The sequence below is a fragment of the Pongo pygmaeus genome, chromosome X (assembly GCF_028885625.2).
Source record: "Pongo pygmaeus isolate AG05252 chromosome X, NHGRI_mPonPyg2-v2.0_pri, whole genome shotgun sequence".
In the NCBI taxonomy this organism is placed as follows: Eukaryota; Metazoa; Chordata; class Mammalia; order Primates; family Hominidae; genus Pongo; species Pongo pygmaeus.
Genome location: NC_072396.2, coordinates 138,842,699 through 138,861,912, shown reverse-complemented (window position 1 = coordinate 138,861,912; position 19,214 = coordinate 138,842,699). Strand labels below are relative to the sequence as shown.

General features: G+C 38.1%; 1 protein-coding gene across 4 annotated transcripts in view; it reads right to left on the bottom strand.

The window, feature by feature from the left end:
• PHF6 (PHD finger protein 6) overlaps nucleotides 1–19,214 on the bottom strand; it is a 55,483-nt gene that overhangs the window by 20,245 nt on the left and 16,024 nt on the right. For all 4 annotated transcript variants that reach the window (XM_054471395.2, XM_054471399.2, XM_054471398.2 and 1 more), the window contains exons 4-5: nucleotides 14,845–14,978; nucleotides 14,526–14,569 (exon numbers count right to left, since the gene is read on the bottom strand). In XM_054471395.2, coding sequence (XP_054327370.1) covers nucleotides 14,526–14,569; nucleotides 14,845–14,978 — 178 coding nt within the window. The remainder of the gene's footprint in view (nucleotides 1–14,525; nucleotides 14,570–14,844; nucleotides 14,979–19,214) is intronic.

Below are 19,214 nucleotides of genomic sequence, written 5' to 3'. Positions count from 1 at the left end.
AATTAGACACTGTTGGTGGGAACATAAACTGGGTAAACAGTTTCAGAAGCCATGTGACAGGTCTATGCCCTGTGTTAAATGCATAGACCCTTTGACTTGGCAACCCCGTTTCTAAGACTTTTATCTTACAGAGTCACTCGTATAAGTACATAAGTATATTATGTACAAGGGAAATTGTTGCAGTATTATTTGTAATCATGAAAAAACAGATATAACCAACCTTATTAATAGATAAATCCTTAGGCCTGGACTCAGTGGCTCACGCCTGTAAACCCAGCACTTTGGGAGGCCAAGGCAGGTGGATTGTTTGAGGTCGGGAGTTCAAGACCAACCTGACCAACATGGTGAAACCCCGTCTCTACTAAAAATACAAAAATTAGCCAGGTGTGGTGGTACATGCCTGTAATCCCAGCTACTTGGGAGGCTGAGGCAGGAGAATCACTTGAACCCGGGAGGCGGAGGTTACAGTGAGCCGAGATCACGCCACAGCACTCCAGCCTGGGAGACAGAGCGACTCTCAAAATAAAAATTAAAAAAAGTGAAAATCTTCCTTTCACCTTCTACTTCCACCTGCTCTGTGCTCCCAGTTGGCTCCTCAGTCTCCCTAACCTGCCTCCCTCCCTAACCTCCTGACCTCCCACCCAGGAAAGCACTGTTAACTGCTTCTTTTCTCAACCTCAGTGTATAAGAGCCTCGGTTTGAATCTTGCATCTTTCACATACTGTGTATCTTTGGACCTGAAACCTACCTCAGGGTGTTCTTAAATGAATTACATGAATTAGTGCATGTAAAATACTTAAAACAGTGCCTGGCACATAAGACGCTTTCAATAAATGCTATTATTTTCTCTGCATATGCACGTTTTTTTAAAATGATATACACACAAATGGCATTCTAAGCACACTATTCTGCATCTTGCTTTTTCCACTTAATATAGCTTGACAACTTTCCATGTCAGTATATAGGAATTTACCTCCTTCCATATAAGAGCTAATAGTAATCCATCGTATTTAACCAGCCCCCTATGGTTATGACTTGTAAGTTTTCAGTGTTTTTGCTGTTACAAATGTGATGAACACTTTCTCCATTTATCTTTGCTCACTTGTACAGTATCTTAACAGCTTTCATTTGTAAATATGTGTGTATAAGTTGGAAATAGAATAGTAAGAGCTAACATTTGAGCTTTTAAGTTTTCACTATACCAGATACGCTATGTGGTTTATATGCATTATCTCATTTGAGCCTCACAATCATTCCACAAAGTTGTAACGGTCATCTTCCCAACACCCCCTCCACCCACTATCGCCCTGTTTTACAGATAAGGAAGTTTAGAAAGGTTAAGTAATTTTGCCCAAGGTCACAAAGCTAGAGAATGGCAGAGCTGGAACAAATATATATGTCAGTGAATAACTACAAGTATGCTCTTAAAATAGTAATATTCATTGTCATGGAAATACATATTTCCATATGCTCCTGGATGTTAGAAAAAGAACAGTTATGCTTATGTATGCACATAATTGGTCTGGAAGGATACACAAGAAACTCACAGACAGTAGTGTCTGCTTTTAGCAAAAGAATTCAGAAACAGATACAAGGGCACGGGTGACAGGAAAGCCTGATTTTTGTACAATGTTCATGTATCTATTCAAAATAAATACGATAAAAAGTAAAACTTTACATTTATATTCACAGCTGCAATTTCTAAAAATCCAGGCTGATAAGGCAGGCGACAAAATAGGGTTGTCCTCCTTCCCGAGCCACCAAACATTCCCAGCCTCTTATCAGCACAGCTTGCAGATGTCTGTGTCACGTTAGAATGGCCAGGCCTCTCTCTATTACCCTTCTGTTCTCCTCTGGTATGGCCCCTATGGAGAGGGGAATGCCCAACGTACCAGGACACCAACTCTCTTCCTAGTATTGTAAAGCCCTGTCTATCCCTTTCCTGATTCTCTTCTCTTAGTAACCAATGTTTTCCTCATCTTACAACTTCCTCGTTTATGCTCCACCTTCCTCCTCCTAAGTTCTCACATCAGTTAACAGTGTGAAGTAGAAAGGATATCTGGACAGAACATCTGAAATTGCCACTTACTAGGTCTTAACTTGGTTAAGTTACTTACCATTCACAAGTGTCTTCATGTGTCAAATGGGACTAATGTTAATACCTTTCTTACAAGGCTGCTTTAAGAAATTACTTGTGAAAAATGCTTCGTAAACTATAAAATTCTATTTAATTGTTAGTTACTACTCTTGGCATATCTTGTGTAGACTGTAAGCTCTTTGTCCACATGGGGACTCTTTAATTCTCCAAGGTGCTCACACCTTGTAGGTACTCAATAAATGTTTGTCAGAGTTAAAAAAAAAAAAAAAAAAAAAAAAAAAGAAAGAAAAAGGACAGGCATTAAGACTGAGGCAAGCATCACCACCTCTGCTTTGAATCTTCATGGTTGCTGCAAAAGGAAAACTGGAGGACATTCGCCCTGCCTTTTCCAGTGTAAATGTGATGTGCATTTACTCTGTATGTGCGGAGTCATTTGTGAACTCAGCTTCCTGCTTTTTCAGGAAAGGTATCAAGTAAATGATTTTTATATATATATATATTTATATATATATATAAATCATTTACTTGATTTACTTGATATATATATACAAACATGTATGTATATATATATTATATACATACATGTATGTTTATATATAATATACATACACATGCACATACAAACACATGCATATATACATACACATGAATATACAAATTTGTAACATACACCCAAAATACATTATTACTAAAGTGTGCTAAAATGAAATCTGATGTCTGGGATTACTTCGAAATAATCCAAATGAAGAAAGTGAGTGGGGGGTAAAGATGAAACGTTATGCTGTTATTTCTAGTTTTGCCTAAGTTTGAAATTTCCTATAATGAAAGTTTGTACAGTGTGCTAAATCACAGATGAGCATACACAATGCCTAACACAGTACTCTGCACATGGGTGAATCAGAAAGAATATGGAGTCGGCCGGGCGTGGTGGCTCACGCCTGTAATCCCAGTACTTTGGGAGGCTGAGGTGGGTAGATCACCTGAGGTCAGGAATTCGAGACCAGCCTGGCCAATGTGGCAAAACCCTGTCTCTACTAAAAATACAAAAATTATCTGGGCATGGTGGCAGGCGCCTATAATCCCAGCTACTTGGCTGAGGTGGGAGGATCGCTTGAACCCAGGAGGTGGAGGCTGCAGTGAGCCGAGATCGCACCACTGCACTCCAGTCTGGGCGACAGAATGAGACAAACAAACAAAAAAAGAATATGGAGTCAGTTTTACACGGTGCAAAGACCACAATATGAATACACTACTAAAATTTTTCAAGTTAAAGTACAAAGAATTTAAATTCCATTGTCATCTAAGGAAGAGCACATGAAAAGATGGTGATAAAAGCAGGTGGAAGTTTAAAGGAATAATAATGATATAGAACACAGTATTGACAGACATCTTCAAGATATCGTGGGTTTGGTTCCAGACTACCACAGTAAAGCAAGTTATCGCAATAAAGCAAATCACATGAATCTTTTCATTTCCCAGTGCATTTAAAAGTTATGTTTACACTATATTGTAGTCTACTAAGTGTATAATAGCATTATGCATAAAAAAAGGTATGTACCTTCATTAAAAATACTTTATTGCTAAAAAATGCTAACAATCATCTGGGCTTTCCAGTAAGCTGTAATCTTTTCGCTGGTGAAGGGTCTTGCCTTGATGCTGTTGGCTGCTAACTGATCAAGGTGGTGGATGGCTGAAAGATGGGGTGGCTATGACAATTTCTTAAATTAAGACAACACTGAAGTTTGCCACATTGATGGACTCTTTCTTTTGTGAAAGATTTCTCTATAGAATGAGATGCTGTTTGATAGCATTTTACCCACAGGAAAACTTCTTTCAAAATTAGAGTCAATCCTCTCAAAACCCTGCCACTGCTTTATCAACCATGTTTACAGAATATTATAAACCCTTTGTTGTCGTTTCAACAATGTTCACAGCATCTTCACCAGAAGTACACTCTATCTCAAGAAACTACTTTCTTTGTTCATCCATAAGAAGCAACTCCTCATCTGTTAAAGTTTGATCATGAGATTGCAGCAATCCAGTCCCATCTTCAGGCTCCACTTCTAATTCTAGTTCTCTTGCTATTATTTCTACCACATCTGCAGTGACTTCCTCCACCGAAGTCTTGAACCTCTCAAAGTCATCCGTGAGGGTTGGAATAAACTTCTTCCAAATTCCCGTTAACATCGATATCTTGACCTCTGCCCTTGAATCACAAATGTTCTCAATGGCATCCAGAATTATGAATCCTTTCCAGAAGGTTTTTAATTACCTTGCTCAGATTCATCACAGAAATCACTACGTATGGCAGCTACAACCTCATGAAATGTATTTCTTAAATAATAAGACTTGAAAGTCCAAAGTACTCCTTGATCCATGGGCTCTATGGACTGCAGAATGAATGCTGTACTAGCATGCATGAAGACAACATTCATCTCCTTGTAGATCTCCATCAGAGCTCTTGGATGACCAGATGCATTGTCAATAGGCAGTAATATTTTGAAAGGAATCATTTTCTCTGAGCAGTAGGTGTCAAGAGTGTGCTTAAAATATTCAGTAAACCATGCTATAAACAGATGTGCTATCATTCATTTATAGAGCATAAACAGAGTAGATTTATTGTAATTCTTAAGGGCCCTAGGATTTTTAAAATGGTAAATGAGGATTGGCTTTAAAGTCACCAGCTGCATTAGCCCCTAACAAGACTCAGTCTGTCTTTTGAAGCTTTGAGGCCAGGCATTGACATCTCTCTAGCTATGAATGTCCTAGATGGCATCTTCTTCCAATACAAGGCTGTTTCATTGATATTAAAAATCTGTTGTTTTGTGTAGGCAGCTTCATCAATGATCTTAGCTAGATCCTCTGTATAACTCACCATAGTTTCTACATCAGCACTTGCTGCTTTCACCTTGCACCTTTATTGTTATGGAGACTTCTTTCCTTAAATCTAATGAACCAACCTCTGCCAGCTTCAAACTTTTCTTCTGTAGATTCCTCACCTCTCTCAGCCTTCATAGAATTGAAGAATTAGAGGCTTGCTCTGGATTAGGCTTTGGCTTAAGGGAATGTTGTGGCTGGTTTGATCTTCTATCCAGACCACTAAAACTTTCCCCATACAGCAATACGGCTGTTTCACTCTCTTATCATTTGTGTGTTCCCCGGAATAGCACTTTTAACTTCCTCCAAGAACTTTTCTTTTGCATTCACAACTTGGCTGTTTGGTACAAGAGGCCTAGCTTTTGGCCTGTCTCAGCTTTCAACATGCCTTCCTCACTAAGCTTAATAATTTCAGCTTTGGATATAAAGTGAGAAAGGTACAACTCTTCCTTTTACTTAAACACTTAAGAGGCCATTATAGGGTTATTAATTGGTCTAATTTCAATACTGTTATGTCTTAGAGAATAGGGAAGCCCAAAAAGAGGGAGAGAGATGGAGAATGGCTGGTTGGGGAAGCAGCCAGAACACACACCACATTTATCAATTAAGTTCACTGTCTTACATGGGCACGGTTCATGATGTCCCTAAACAATTTGCAATAGTAATATCAAAGATCATTGATCACAGATCACCATAACGGATAAAAAAATGAAAAGGTTTGAAATATTGTGAGAACTGCCAAAATGTGACAGAAACAAAGTGAGCACATCCTGTCGGAAAAAATGATGCCAAAAGACTTGCTCAATGCAAGGTTGCCACAAACCTTCAATTTGTAAAAAATGCAGTTATCTGTGAAGCACAATAAACTGAAGTGCAATAAAATAAGGTATGCCTGTACTGAGCCATTGTTTAGAGTTGTACACGCATTATTTTTCATTTAATCCTTAGAATAATCCTATGAGGTAGGTTTTTTAAAAAAATCCCCCAAATTTTACAGATGCAACATCTAAGGCTCTCCTCTGAGAGTGATCAAATAATTTGCCCCAGATCATGTGCCTAGGATGTGGCAGAGCTAAGATTCAAATACAGACCTTATTTCAAAGCCCATACTCTTAACCAGTGTATAATACTGCCTTCCCAGTACTTCATAAGTCTATTCAATTTAAAGGTTTTTAAAGAGCTTAATACCAACATCAAAATCTCCCTATATTTCCATTTAATAAAAGTAATGCAAACTGTGGCCAGGTGTGGTGGCTCACGCCTGTAATCCCAGCACTTTGGGAGGCCAAGGTGGGCGGATCACGAGGTCAGGAGATCGAGACCATCTTGGCCAACATGGTGAAACGCTGTCTCTACTAAAGACACAAAAATTAGCTGGGCGTGGTGGCGCTTGCCTGTAATCCCAGCTACTCGGGAGGCTGAGGCAGGAGAATCACTTGAACCAGGGAGGCAGAGGTTGCAGTGAGCTGAGATCGTGCCACTGCACTCCAGCCCGGGCGACAGAATGAGACTCTGTCTCAACCAAAAAAAAAAACAAACAAACAAAAAAACAACCAATAAGTGAATATTAAAGCAGGTAAAGGCTTCAAATCTACATAAATTATAACATTTTTAAGATACTTTTAATATACCTACGGTGACCCTATTTCCTGAAACATAAACTGAGTTATATCATTTGACAAGCAATTTCTAATACAAAGTTTCAGAACTGTCCATTAGGGAATCCACCAGGTCCTTGAATAAAATACAGACTATAGCCTCCAAGGTTAGGCACAAAAGATTCCTTTACACCATCTCAGAAAGCATGGGATTTTGTGGTCACTGTAATTCTAACACTTATCACCACTTTTTATCTTTTTAAGTAATTTCAGACTTATAAAAAAAGTTGTCATAAAAATTCCTGTATATCCTTCACCCAGATTCTAAAAATAATATTTTACCACATTTGCTTTATCATTCATTCTCTCTCAATATCCATACACATTTTTTCCTGAAAGGTTTAACAGTAAGATGCAGCCATGATGTCACCACTGTATTTTAATGTTTGTCACATATCTGTCACTTAATTATGTCCTCCCCCACTCCCCCCAAACTAAAATTATATATATATTAGTCTCATTTGATACATGAGGACACTTTGCCTTGTGAATAAGTTAACCAAGTTAAGACCTAGTGGGTGGCAGTTGCAGACTTTCTGTCCAGATACCCCTTCTACTTCACACTGTTAAATGATGTGAGAACTTAGGAGGAGGAAGATGGAGCATAAACTAGGAAGACGTAAGATGAGGAAAACAGTGGTTAAGAAGAGAAGACAATCAGAAAAGGGACAGACAGGGCTTTAGAATACTAGGAGCAGCGTTGGTGTACTGGTAAGTTGGGCATTACTCTCCCCAATTTACCACACTCAAAAACCTTATAATCACATAAAATGGTTCTATTTCTGACATCCCTATGTCACACTCTGGGACCACAAATGCTTGTTTTCCTAAGTACTTTCGTTCTCATTGTTCTTCAACCCTATTAGGACCTCCAGTCCACTGATGCCTTCTTGTTTCTTGTTCTCCTGCTGTCACTTCCCTCCCTATCTCGCTCAAACTGCTCTCTTGCAAATATCCTAAACTCCCATATCCCTTTACTTCGTTAAACTCACTTGGCAAGATCCCAATTTTTATTTACCCAACTAGCCACTTTCTCTATGCACATACAGGATCCTGAATTACTGGTGGAAAAGTCACATCACTTGACTGTTGGGAACCACTACATAAACTCATGGGTACTAACCTCAACAGGGCCCTCAACCTATTCTGGAAACCTTACATTTCTCCAGGCAAACTTCCTCTCCCAGTCTTCAGAGCTATTCTTTCAAACAGTTCTCTTTCCTTCAGCTTCCAACCCTCACACCTTTTGCTACATTCCCCTTCACAGAGAAGACAGACCAGATAGGAGCCACTTAACCTCTTCGTTCCCTCTTATTACAGTGGAAATGCCCTTCTATCACAGGCCAATTGTTTTGCTTGGGTGCTGAATCCTTTTTCCTTTACCTTCAATCTCTTCCTGCCCATAGCATCCCTTCTCTTAAGGGTCTATGTATCAATTAATTCTCCTCCTAAAAAAATAAAATAAAATAAAAGCCAAAGGCTGGGAGGGTGGCTCAACGCTTGTAATCCCAGTACTTTGAGAGGCTGAGGTGGAGGACTACTTGAACCCAGGAGTTCGAGACCAGCCTGGGCAATGTGGCAAGATCCCGTTTCTACAAAAAAAAAATGTAAAAAAAATTAGCCGGGTGTGGTGGCACATGCCTGTGGTTCTAGCTACTCAGGAGGCTGAGGTGGGAGGATCACTTGAGCCTGGGAGGTTGAGGCTGCAGTGAGTCGTGATTGAGCCACTGGATTCCAGCCTGCGTGATAGAGTGAGACCCTATCTCAAAATAATAAATAAAAATAAAAGGCAATTAAGTGAAAGAGGCCAATCTGAAAAAAGCTATACACTGTATGATTCCAACTACGACATTCTGGAAAAGGCAAAGCTATGGAGACAGTAACTGTATCAGTGGTTGCCAGAGGTTTGGGAGGGAAAAGGGATGAACAGGTGGAGCACAGGGGATTTTCAGGGCAGTCAAATGATTCTGTATGATACTGTAATGGTAGGTACATGTCATTATACACATGTCAAAACCCACAGCATGTACCACACCAAGAGTGCACTAATTTAAACCATGGACTTTGGGTGATAATGATGTGCCAATATTGCTTCATCCATTGTAACAAGCGTACCACTCTGGTGTGGGATGTTAATAGTGGATAGGCTGTGTGTGTGTGTGTGTGTGTGTGTGTGTGTGTGTATGTATGTATGTTAGGGGTTGGGGAACAGGAGATATACAGGAACTCTGTACTTTGTGCTCAATTTTGCTATGAACCTAAAAACTGTTCTAAAAATAAAGTCTATTAATTAAGGGAAAAAAGCCACCCTTTAACTTCCTTCTAACTATTCCCTGCCCCTTTACAAGCAAACATATTAGGAGGCTTACCCATGTTACTATTAACATCCTACACCAGAGTGGTACATTTGTTACAATGGATGAACAAATACAGGCATATCATTATCACCTGAAGTCCACAGTTTACATTAGGGTACTTAGTGTGGTACATTCTATGGATTTTGACATGTATGTAACATGCCATGTCACAAATCTCCAACTTCTTACTTCCCATTTGTCGAGTGCGTATCAATATGGCTTTTGCCCCTATTACTCTACCCAAACTGTTTTCTAAGGTCACCCATGGCTCCGTTGTCACTGAATCCAATGGATACTTTTTCAACAGCCCACCAAGTTGACCATTTGGTTCCTTCAGGAACTACTCTCTTCCTTCCTTTGGTTTCCAGGATGTAACACTAATCTGACTTTCCTCCTACCTCTCTAGCCATTCTTTTTCTCTCCCTTTGCAGTCCCATCTTTCTATACCCAGCCTTTAATTGTTAAAGTTCCTCAAGGCTCAGTCCTAGGCCCTTTCCTCTTCTGAACGCTCTCCTTAGGGGATTTTTCCTCCACTCATAAAGATGCAATTATTTATACTCACGCTTGGCAAATTTCTATCTTTAGCCAAGATCTCTAATCTGAGAACAAGAACCATATAATCAATCCATCTGCTTCTCTGATATCCCCACTTAGCTAGCTCATAGGTACCTCAAACTTGATCTTTCAAACTTAACTCATCAACTTTCCCCATAAGCTTACTTTACCTCTCCTGTTATCTAAGCAAGTGGCACCCTCAGTCACCCATTTGCATACGCCAGAAACCTTGGAGTAATCTCCAATATCTCTTTTCCCTTATCCCTATATTGGACGCACCTGCTAAGTCCCATCAATTCTATCTTCAAACACTCTCTCAAATTTGTCTACTTCTGCTCATCCCCGTAGTTACAACTCTGGTCCAAGCCTTCTATCATTACTAACTAGGATTCCTGCAACAAGCCATTCTCTTTGCTTAAAACCCTCAATTACCTCTTGCTGTTCTTAGGATAATATTCAAAATCCCTACCAATCTGGCCCACGTATTCTTCTCTCAACCTCATGTGCCACTCTACCTATCATTTTTGTTTGTTTGAATAAGAGACAGAGTCTCACTCTGTTGCCTAGGCTGGAGTGCAGTGGCGTGATTGTAGCTCCCTGCAGCCTTGAAATTCTGGGCTCAAGTAATCCTCCTGCCTCAGCCTCCCGAGTAGCTGGGACTACAGGTGCACACCATGCTCAGCTAATTTTTAAATTTTTTGTAGAGAGAGGTTCTCGCTATGTTGTCCAGGCTGGTCTTAAACTCCTGGCCTCAAGCCATCTCCTCACTGGAGCCTCCCAAAATGCTGGGATTACAGGCATGAACCACCATGCCTGCCTCTATCTATCTTTTACTTACATAGCTTTCTATCAATTCCTTGGAAGCATCAAGTTCCTTCCTATCTAAGTCTTCAAAGATCCTGTTCCTTCTGCATAGAATGTGCCTCCAATCCTCTTTAGTCTTTTAAGACTTAATTTAAATGAAATTTCCTCATAGCTCCCCCCAAACATTTGCTCATGGCACTCTAATTTCTCATTCATGGCATTTATTAAAATTGTAACCTATTAATTGTGCAACTATTTATTTAATGTACATCTCTCATATTAGACTTCAAGCTCTTTGGGGCAGAGACCCATCTAATTTATCCCTATATCCCCAATTACCTAACAGGCCTGGCAAATAGTAGCTGAAATATATTTACCAGCTTGTATATAATTCCGGAAGGACTCTGTCCTCAGTTAACTGTCACCATTGATAGGGGAGATATTTTTTATCAGAAATGCTTTCTTTTTATTTTGGAGACCAAGTCTTGCTCTGTCACCCAGGCTGGAGTGCAAATGGCATAATCTCGGCTCACTGCAACCTCCGCCTCCTGGGTTCAAGCAATTCTCCTGCTTCAGCCTCCTGAGTAGCTGGGATTACAGATGTGTGCCACCACACCCAGCTAATTTTTGTATTTTTAGTAGAGATGGGGTTTCACCATGTTGGCCAGGCTGGTCTCGAACTCCTGACCTCAGGTAATCCACCAGCTTTGGCCTCCCAAAGTGCTGGGATTACAGGAGTGAGCCACCGCGCCAGCCCAGAAATGCTTTCTTATATGTTTCGAATCATTTTATAGGCAACTTATCTAAGCCCATCACCACTAACAGGTAAATACATACAGTTCCTGGGACGGGCATTCTAATAACCTAGTGACATAATAATAGCTAAAAACTCCATATAGATTTTTTAAATTGCTTTTCAAATTCACAGTCCATTTTTTCCTGAAGCAAAACTGATGACATAGGTTTTAGGTATTTAATATTCAATAATATTTTATTTGTGATGGGAAAATTGAATTGCTATATTATGCAATTATTCTTAAATTTAGTATTTCAAAAGAGCTCATTTTATATAAAGCTAACATGGCAGACCGAATTATATATTAATAGCATTTATCATATTAAGTATTAGCAAAGTAAGTATTGAGCCACAGATGGCAAATGACCAAGACATTACCATAGATATTAATTCCTCTTTGTTCTGGAGACTAGTGCAGTACAATTCTTTTTTTTTTTTTTTTTAGTGCAGTACGATTCTTAAAAGACAGTCCCTGAAATACAATCCTATAACCTCCCATCATAAACCACGATCATAAAGGAGAACATATGTTTCCCATTAGAACAATGGAATAATTGGAAGTTCTGTTTCTGACAAAGCACTCAAAATCAACTAAATTTGAGCTAGATCAATGTGATAAAAGCCAGAAATCAATAAATATAAAGCTTTAATACTTTAAATTATAAAATTATTCTTTCAAGGTCCACAATGTGAGTATAAACACACTATACATAAAAATGATACAAGCCCCCCACCCACTGTTCTATAGACATACACATCGAATCCCAAATTCAAATTAATTGTATCACAAATCTGAAGTTATAATAATGCTGCCAGTTACATTAAAAGAAAAGTTGTCTTGAAAAGTATGAATTTAGATCTCTATTAAATGTCACAGTGCTAAAACATGGCCAAAATTATTCTACTTTATATAGTTTGCAGTGACTTCTCCCTACCACTAGATGGTACTGTCAGCTTCAGAAATCCAGGGAATAAAATGGGAGCTAGCCACATAATCAGTATATATTAATCATCCTTCTTAATTATCTCAAATATCCTGTCTCAGTGTGCTCATACTTGTATTCATCAGATCATGAGTCTCAATCCTCAGCTTAACATACAGCATAACATAGTCTCAATCCTCAGCTTAACTTGGCTTGTTTGAAATAGGGATGGATACCCCATTCTCCATGATGTGCTTATTTCACATTGTGTGCCTGTATCAAAATATCTCATGTACCCCATAAATACACACCGACTCTGTACTCACAACAATTAAAAATAGTTTAAGAAAAAAACCATATAGGGCCACTACAGTCTTAAAGAGAATGAAATAAATGCACTGTTAAAATCTGAAATAATGAAAGGTGGAAAAGCGTACTCAATCTTTCACAAAGGATTTTCCAACTGAATTCTAGAATTCAGTGAGGAGAAAACAGAAGAAAAGCACTACTAAGGTTTTTTCCGTCATATTTTATCACCTCAAAAAAAATTGTTATTATTTATCCAGCATGTTTATCTTAAAGACTAGATTTTGCTAACGACTGTATTTTTAACCAACACTTTAAAGTATCTGGACTAATCTCGAGTCCAGAAGTGGAAACAATATTGTTTTGTATTATAAAAGCCAAGATCTAGAGATCAAAAAGGGCCACCAATTTTAACATGCGAATACCAATAATTGGGTAAATCTTCATAAAAGAAACAACTTCCTAAAACAACAGTGCTCAAACCATTAAAATTCTAAGCAACATATTCTCAAAAGCAAAACACAAATTTTAAAGATCTCTAATCTAAATGAAGGGATAGAACAATCGCAGATTACATCTAAGCCATTTTATATTGCTAGTAAAAGTATCAAAACCATCTGTTTGAAAAGGTTTGAAACAAGTCAGAACTCAATATCAGAGTTTTCCCATACTTTTTACAGACCAAGTGCAACTTGGCTAACTATATATAAACATGACTAACCTGGTTTTATATAAATTTAAGTAGAAACAAACTATAAAATAATTTTTAAAGTTTGTATTTTAAATTTGGTTACTTATTAACACATTGGCATTTTTTAAAGTACTACAGATGTGAATAAAAATATAACAGAAAGCCTGGTGATCACAAAATGTACTACTATTACCAAGCTCACATCATTTATAATATGACAGTATCAAGGATCCCATTTATCATCCTTAAAGAAACACGCAGCTGGCTGGGCACAGTGGCTCACACCTGTAATTCCAGCACTTTGGGAGACCGAGGTGAATGGATCACCTGAGGTCAGGAGTTCCAGACCAGCCTGGCCAACATGGTGAAATCCTGATTCTACTAAAAATACAAAAATCAGCCGAGCGTAGTGGCGGGTGCCTGTAATCCCAGCTACTCAGGAGGCCAAGGCAGGAGAATCGCCTGAACCCAGGAGGCAGAGGTTGCAGTGAGCCGAGATTGCACCACTGCACTCTGGGCAACAGAGCGAGATTCCGTCTCAAAAAAAAAAAAAAAAGAAAAACGAAACAGAAAAGAAACGAGGCCGGGTGCGGTGGCTCACGCCTGTAATCCGAGCACTTTGGGAGGCCAAGGCGGGCGGGTCACGAGGTCAAGAGATCAAGACCATCCTGGCTAACGTGGTGAAACCCCATCTCCACTAAAAATACAAAAAATTAGCCAAGCGTGGTGGCAGGCACCTGTAGTCCCAGCTACTTGGGAGGCTGAGGCAGAGAATGGTGTGAACCCAGGAGGTGGAGCTTGCAGTGAGCCGAGATCGCGCCACTGCACTCCAGCCTGGGCAACATAGCGAGACTCCGTCTCAAAAAAAAAACAAAGAAATGAAACACGCAGCCACCAGCATAATTTCTTACTAAAGACAGATTTTCAGCATATACTTTACAAGGACTTTGGGGTAAAAGTTTTCTTAAAAGTTCAGATCTTGGCCAGGCGCGATGGCTCACGCTGTAATCCCAGCACTTTGGGAGGCTGAGGCAGGTGGATCACGAGGTCAAGAGTTCAAGACCAGCCTGGCCAACATGGTGAAACCCCGTCTCTATTAAAAATACAAAAATTAGCTGGGCATTGTGGCGCTCATCTGTAATCCCAGCTACTCGGGAGGCTGAGGCAGGAGAATCGCTCGAACCTGGAAGGCAGAGGTTGCAGTAAGCTGTGATCACACCACTGCACTCCAGCCTGGGCGACAGAGCAAGACTTCGTTTCAGGAAAAAAAAAAAAAAAAGATGTTCAGATCTTTTTCACTATGCACATTAGTTTATCCTAAAACTTTTCTCAATTCTTCTAAATGTACTGAATGTTGAGATATGTCTTATGGTTAAAATTAATATAGTATAATTCACTAATCTGTACTCAAATTTCTTCTTGAAACTGAAAAGTGGCTGAAACGTGGCTAAATGATGTACCTTCGGAGTTATGTGCAGTTTTCTTGTGTTTTCGGCAATAGACCCTACAAAAAATGAAGAAATCAAAAATTAGTAAGCAAACTAAATTAAACTCACTTTTCAAATTAAGAAAACGAGCAGTACACTTCACCCCATTCACTAGCTGGATTCAAAAAATATTATTAAACTTCCTGTACTATTTCTCTAAGTATTAAATTTCTTATCAAAAACGCCCTTTATGATGATGATGAAATGCTTTGAAATGGGAAAAATTTTTACAAAAGCCCAAAGAAAGTATGACTGTTAAAAAAAAAAACTTAAAGAGAAGTTAAATAATTACATGTAAATTCCTTGTGAAGGTTTCTCTCGTATTTGAGCTTTATCATGCAATGCACAGTGGTAGTGGTATGTCCTGTGACATGTTTTCACATCACAACCAATTGTTGCTCCAGGACAATGGCACAAAGAACACATCTACAGCAAAACGACAAAATAATATTATTAGTATGTGACTTTCTAAGGCTGTATATATCAGATTAGAGGCATATCAATTTCTGTCAAGGAAAACAAATTGGTTATTGAAAAGTTTTGTAATTAATGCTACTTTTGTTTTCTCTCCTTAGAATAACCGGAATAAAATTCTTCTGGGGTATGTTTATCCCATGTTAAACACTGACAAAATTAACAGAATGTTATTAATGTCTATTGTTTCATTATGGTCAAGAGAAAATTTGAAATACTGTAATTCAGGAATGTGAGCTGTATATAACATTATAAAAGAGACCTTTTTATGCAATCCAGATCTTCCCGGGTACAAGTAACTGGAAATGTCTCATACCAGAAAAAAAATGTTTTCCTTAAAATTTCCACTTAATTGCTAGGCGTGGTGGCTCATGCCTATAATCCCAGCACTTTGGGAGGCAGAGGCAGGCGGATCACAAGGTCAGGAGTTCGAGACCAGCCTGGCCAATATGGTGAAACCCCATCTCTACTAAAAATACAAAAAAATTAGCTGGGTGTGGTGGTGCATGCCTGTAATCCCAGCTACTTGGGAGGCTGAAGCATAACTGCTTGAACCCAGGAGGTGGAGGTTGCAGTGAGCCAAGATGGCGCCACTGCACTCCAACCTGGGCAACAGAGCGAGACTCCGTCTAAAAAAAAAAAAAAAAAAATCCACTTAATTAATGAGACTCTGTGGGAAAAAAATCTCACACAACTTACTATTTGAGAACCTGGTAAAATCCATTTAAAGTGAGGAAGGAGACAAGGTAAAAGAATTAGGTAGTTTTTTTAATACCTTGAGCTCTGAGACTATTTTGTGATGTCAAGTTGATTATATTGTGAAAATATGCACAGTATTTCAATTTAATCTATGTCACTTACCTCTTGCACTATGACTTCAGGCAAACAGATAAAAGAACAGATTCTTTCAATGTATTTTATTATACCTTACCTTTTGAATTTAATGGATAATTCATATTGATTAACTAGCTCATGCTCTACATTTAGGAAAAAAGTTATCTTTAAAAAGTTACATAACTGACTTTCAGTGGTTTTGATTAACATATCATAATGTACTGTACCAAGTGAACTTTTATAATGAGGCCATTTAACTGTACATGACATGCCAAAATAGATTCACAACAAGCTTAATCTAAAAAACTGTTCATTTGTTTCTTGGTTGCTGGACACCTTGTTCTAAAGTGTTCTCATCCCTCTTTTTATTAATTTGAACATAAAGAACACTTAGCATTCCTAACTTTTGGATTACTCGGCCTCTAAGCAATACTGTTGTACCAAGAGGCTAATATAAATTCCAATAAAATTTCTTACATTTCTCTAAGCAAGTCAAACACTCAAACTCTCATTCAAGCTATCATTTAAAAAATATTCATATATGTCAGAAACAGAAACAGTCTCACTACAGCTGTTTCCCAGAAAACATGAGGGCTAGTGCCCATTACTGATACAAGAAATACCCCTTTCTTCCTTAAATAAATACAGAAACTTCAAAGTATTACTGTATAAAGAAATACTATGCCAAATTATCAAGAAGGCAAAGCTTCTGGATGGCTTATAAATTCCTAAGGAGGTATAGCATTTGAACTGTAGCTTAATTACAAAGTTCTATTATATTAAAGAAATTTTGGAAAACACAAAAAAGCACAAAGAAAATTTTTAAATCACTCATACTCACCAAGCAGAGATGCCTCACAGTGTTACAATGCTTATGTGAAACGTAATTCTACACGTACTATTTTGCAATCTATTTTTTTAATGCATCAAACACTATCCCACTTCACTAAGAACTTTAGGGAAAGTAGTTTATCTTGAAACTTACATCTAAAACAGGTTTAGATGGGTACATTTTGAAAAAAATATATTAAATTTAATTAGCGAGCAAAACTGAAAAGAGAGGTGCCATTTAAAATACTATAGTGAGCTCAACAACGACAAGATACAGTTAAGATGGGCACTGTTGTATACAGCTGGAAATTGGTACATACTCTCTAGAATGCAATTTGCCTTATTCAACAAGGTTTTTAAAAAATTTGTATTCTCTAAGCCAGTAATTTTACTCTATAAACCTAGTCTAAAAAATAATCACACTCAAGCAATTAATGCACAAGCACATTCATTGTAGAATTATTTAGAACAGTCTAAAATGTAAAACCACCTATCAACAATTGAAAAATGTTTAGGTCCGGGTGCAGCAGCTCACGCCTGTAATCCCAGCACTTTGGGAGGCTGAGGCGGGTGCATCACCTGAGGTCGGGAGTTCAAGACCAGCCTGACCAACATGGAGAAACACCCCATCTCAACTAAAAATACAAAACTAGCCAGGTGTGGTGGCGCATGCCTGTAATCCCAGCTACTCGGGAGGCTGAGGCAGGAGAATCACTTGAGCCCGGGAGGTAAAGGTTGCGGTGAGCCAAGATTGTACCATTGCACTCCAGCCTGGGCAAAAAGAGTGAAACTCCATCTCAAAAAAAAAAAAAAAAAAAAAAAGAAAGAAAGAAAGAAAAAAAGAAAAGAAAAAGAAAAATGTTTAAATAAATTATAGTATACACATATGAGAGAATGTTCTACAGCCACTCTTTTCAAAGAAATTGGAATGGCTCAGGAAGATCTATGTGTAATGTTAAGTAAAAAAAAAATGAGGCAGGATACAAAACTCTGTGAATTATGAACCCAACTATGTTTATAACATAGATTCTTTAAAACAGGTAGAAGTAAAAACAGCAAAATGCTAAGTGGCTATCTCTGGGCGGCTGGTTTTCTTCATAATACTCTGTATTTTGATTTTTCTACAATGGGCAAAAGCACTTTTATATGCAAAAATATTATTTAAAAAACAAATTAGGAAAACTCTAGTAAATGCTTTCAATACCCGTCTCTCAGCGTGGTGAGAATAAGATGGGAACCAAAAACCCAAAATATACCAAAATAGTTTTTGGCTGGTTATAAATTTAAATCTGCCCAAAGTAACTGGTTTTAAGCTGCTATGGTGAAATACATGCATTTTGCAAATAACCAGTTAACTACAGCAACTCAGGACAGATAATTTTTTTAAGCTTACTTTATTTTTATAGTCAGTTTCACTCAAGAAAGACAAGAAAGAGGAAGACATACCAATAAAAAATATTTTCAGAGTGGAAACTTCTTTACAAGGTTAGAAGTTGGAATTTTGCTAAATTAGAATTCCCAGGACCTATTTTATGCAGCATTCACATACAAGCAGTCAAATTTCTGGCAAGGTACTAACAAAATAGCAAAAATTATCCATAATAAAGCCAAAATACAATGTTTACATTTGCTTGCTTACCTATGAATACAAAAAGGGAAAATTATCTTAGTCTACCATGCTATATTCCAACCTCTAAAATAATCCTTTTCCTCTAAACTCCTATGGGACTCAAGATATATACTGTTCATTTTGGCTGTTATCATTTTACTCCATTATATGGCTGATTATCTTTATAAATACATAAATTTTATCAATCAATTCATTCTAGACAGAATTTTGTTTTGAAGACTAACACTGTGCCTTACAAAGTAGTGCTCAGTAACTATGTCATTGCAAACATTCTCTATCATTGAAGATCTTAATCTTATGGCATATTTTTTCTCATTCATGTTTCTAATACCTGCAGATTTAACATAATTATCTTCAGCTACTTCTAAAAATATTTAAACATTCTGATCTAGGACTGGGAATGGTGAAATTGGGGAGATCAATCCAGTTGGAGAAGCACAGAATGAACTGTGGCGAGAATGTTTCAGGGAAAAGATTAGCCCCACTAGAAACAAGGTTGAGAACTAAGATGAGATAAAAAGAAAAATTAAAGAAGCTGAGAAACCAGATAGGTGGCTAGTCCAGCTTAAAAAATGTTATAGGATATAAAACAAAGAGGCCTTCCCTAGAAAAAGGTGAAATAACTGGAAAATGGGGACCCCTCTACCACAAGGCACCTGGTTGGTTATACCCTAATAATGGCTCCAGTATCTCCCTTTACACAAAACATCTGCTCTCCAATTTACCACAGTCCCTACTGGGCCTTCAGCAGAATGACTGTCAGCTGCCATGTACCATCATGCTTGCACAGTATCCATGGCTCCCTTAAACGTGGGAAAATGAAAGTTAACCTGACAGAAACATGTTTTTCAAACATGGCCTGTCCTGTATATCAGATATTCTGTTGAGGGCTA